General features: G+C 35.7%; 1 protein-coding gene across 5 annotated transcripts in view; it reads left to right on the forward strand.

Annotated features, from left to right (window-relative positions):
- The window catches only part of LOC135219901 (myotilin-like), a 58,944-nt gene that overhangs the window by 47,183 nt on the left and 9,261 nt on the right, over positions 1-2,500 (forward strand). For all 5 annotated transcript variants that reach the window (XM_064257100.1, XM_064257098.1, XM_064257099.1 and 2 more), the window contains one exon: positions 1,054-1,216. In XM_064257100.1, coding sequence (XP_064113170.1) covers positions 1,054-1,216 — 163 coding nt within the window. The remainder of the gene's footprint in view (positions 1-1,053; positions 1,217-2,500) is intronic.

Below are 2,500 nucleotides of genomic sequence, written 5' to 3' on the forward strand. Positions count from 1 at the left end.
GCATTGGTATGGGGGGGAGGGGGGTAACCATGGGGAAGAGAGAGAGAGGGGGGGGGGATGGGGGGGGGGGGGGGTGGGGGTGACAATAGCCCAGTCATTCCGTCCGCCTGATGTCGTACTTGAAAAAAAATTCTTCACGGATTACAGTTAATTTTTTTATCTAAATTTTTTTTTTTACAAACACTCACTGAGAAATGAAGTTAGAATGTACATCAATAATAATAATGAATTATGATTATGTAATAATAATAATCAGAACTTTTGGAGGCAGCCGTCATGAGCTTGGAACCAATGTACAAATGGCAGAAATTCATAAATAAGAACTTCTTGATCAATTCAGTAGAATTGTTTTGCGAATTTTATTTGTTTATTATTTTTTTTATTGTAACTTTTGTTTATCAGGCATCGATTGTCTTCCATTTTGATAAAGCGCCGCTGAATAGGACCTTTATTTATGAATGATAATGATGTTTTTTTTTTCTCACTTGAGTCGACTGAAATCATTTTCGTTTTTAGTCCATTTTTTATAATAGTAATGCGGATAATATCGACTTTATATCTATTAAGGCAAATTTCAGCCGTTTTCCGCGATGCATCTTCCTGAAATGAAGATATCAAGAAAATTTATGTAATGAAACTTATAATGTAGTTATATGTATATATATTAAATATATATATACTTCTGTATGTATATATATATATATATATATATATATATATATATATATATATATATATATGCAAATACCACAGGAAAATGTTGGGCAGAACGTCAGTACCAAGCGCTTTCACCTTTATGAGGCATTGTTGAGGCACGAATGCCTAAATAAAGGCAAAAGCGCTCGGTACGGATATCTGCCTACCATTTCCCTGCGTTATTCACTTGTATAATGAAGTCACGTGCATCTTCTGTGATTTTTTTAAGCATTTATATATCTATAAATATATATGTGTGTGTATATATGTGTGTGCATGGTGATGTGGGTTGTGTGTTTATGAATTATAACAAGATTACAAAGAAATAATTAACGCCTATCTAACTTGTTCTTCCAGACAAATAGATGGAATCGCGCCCACCTTTTCCCAAAAGCCAGTCATCAAGCAGGAGGAAGGCGGGAAACACATCAAATTCGAGTGCCGTATTTTGGCTGAACCCAAGCCAGCGATCACCTGGTACCGCGACGGACTTAAGGTGCAAGAGTCCGCGCGATGCAAGGTAAGCGGCCCAGAAGCCATCGGGTTGGGGAGGTCTTATGTTTAGGAAGTGTTTATGTGAATGCCGTAGCCTAACATTGGCCCTCTAGTGGAGGAAGGCTGAATTAAAGAAATGTTTGTGTGAATGACAGTTGTGATGAGCAAAGGGTTAAGGTTTAGCCTGTCAGGAGTCCTCTGGTGGAGGAAGGCTGAGTTAAAGAAATGTTTGTGTGAATGACAGTTACGATGAACAAAGAGTTAAGGTTTAGCGTGTTTTGAGTCCTCTAGTGGAGGAAGGTTAAGTTAAAGAAGTGTCTGTGAATGACTAATGATGAACAAAAGGTTAAGGTTGAGCCACTCAGGAACCCTTTGGTGGAAGAGGGTCAAGTTGAATGAGTCTTTATGTGACTGACGGTCACGATGAACAAATGGGTAAGGGTAGGGAAGGTTGGGATAATGAAGTGGTTGTTATGTTAAAAGAGTTTTGACAACAGTGGTAAAGATTAAGACAGGTTTTGCGACATGTTTACATCAACCTGTCGTAGGATACATGAAAATGATTTCGGGATAGATACGGGTTAGTAAGGAAAATTGATAATATAAATTTTTTTTAATATTTAATGGGTTTGAGGTTAAATAATGTCTGTCAGAACAAGGATTTAATATAAACAAGGGTTCAAAAATAATTTATTAAAATTTACTGGAGTTACGGCAAACAAAACCTATGTTAAAGAGAGTTGGTATAGTCGAGGGTTAAGTAATGTAGAATACAGTTCAAATTTTCAATTAAAAGATGTCAGGAAATAGGAGGGCATTTGTTGAAGGTTTGGTATGAAAAAACGTGATTGCGGTAATAGAGGGTTTAGGATGGGATAGAAGTGTATTTGAGTAAAGGATAATGATGTTATGGTAAAGCAGTGCTTGGGTAAAGATGTGACTAGGTAACATGTGAGGATGTAGTGATGTTCATACATTGGACATCTAGAATAAAGTGCATGAGGGTAGGAAATGCTTAGTATATGGAGATTATGAAAAGGAAATGGTGATATAGTTGTATATGTGTACATGAGCATATATGCATACATATATACATACCGTTCATATATATATATATATATATATATATATATATATATATATATAATTGTGTTTGTCTGTGTATTACGCGTGTCAACGTTATTGCAAATTATTTCTGTTCATTGTATTAAGGCGATTTTCAAAGTTCAGGTGCACTTTATTTATTTCACTCGGCAATAGCTCTGTGACCCTGGTAGTTTTAATGGTGTTTATTTGTAAAGATAACAGT

Source organism: Macrobrachium nipponense, chromosome 1 (genome assembly GCF_015104395.2).
Source record: "Macrobrachium nipponense isolate FS-2020 chromosome 1, ASM1510439v2, whole genome shotgun sequence".
Lineage (NCBI taxonomy): Eukaryota > Metazoa > Arthropoda > Malacostraca > Decapoda > Palaemonidae > Macrobrachium > Macrobrachium nipponense.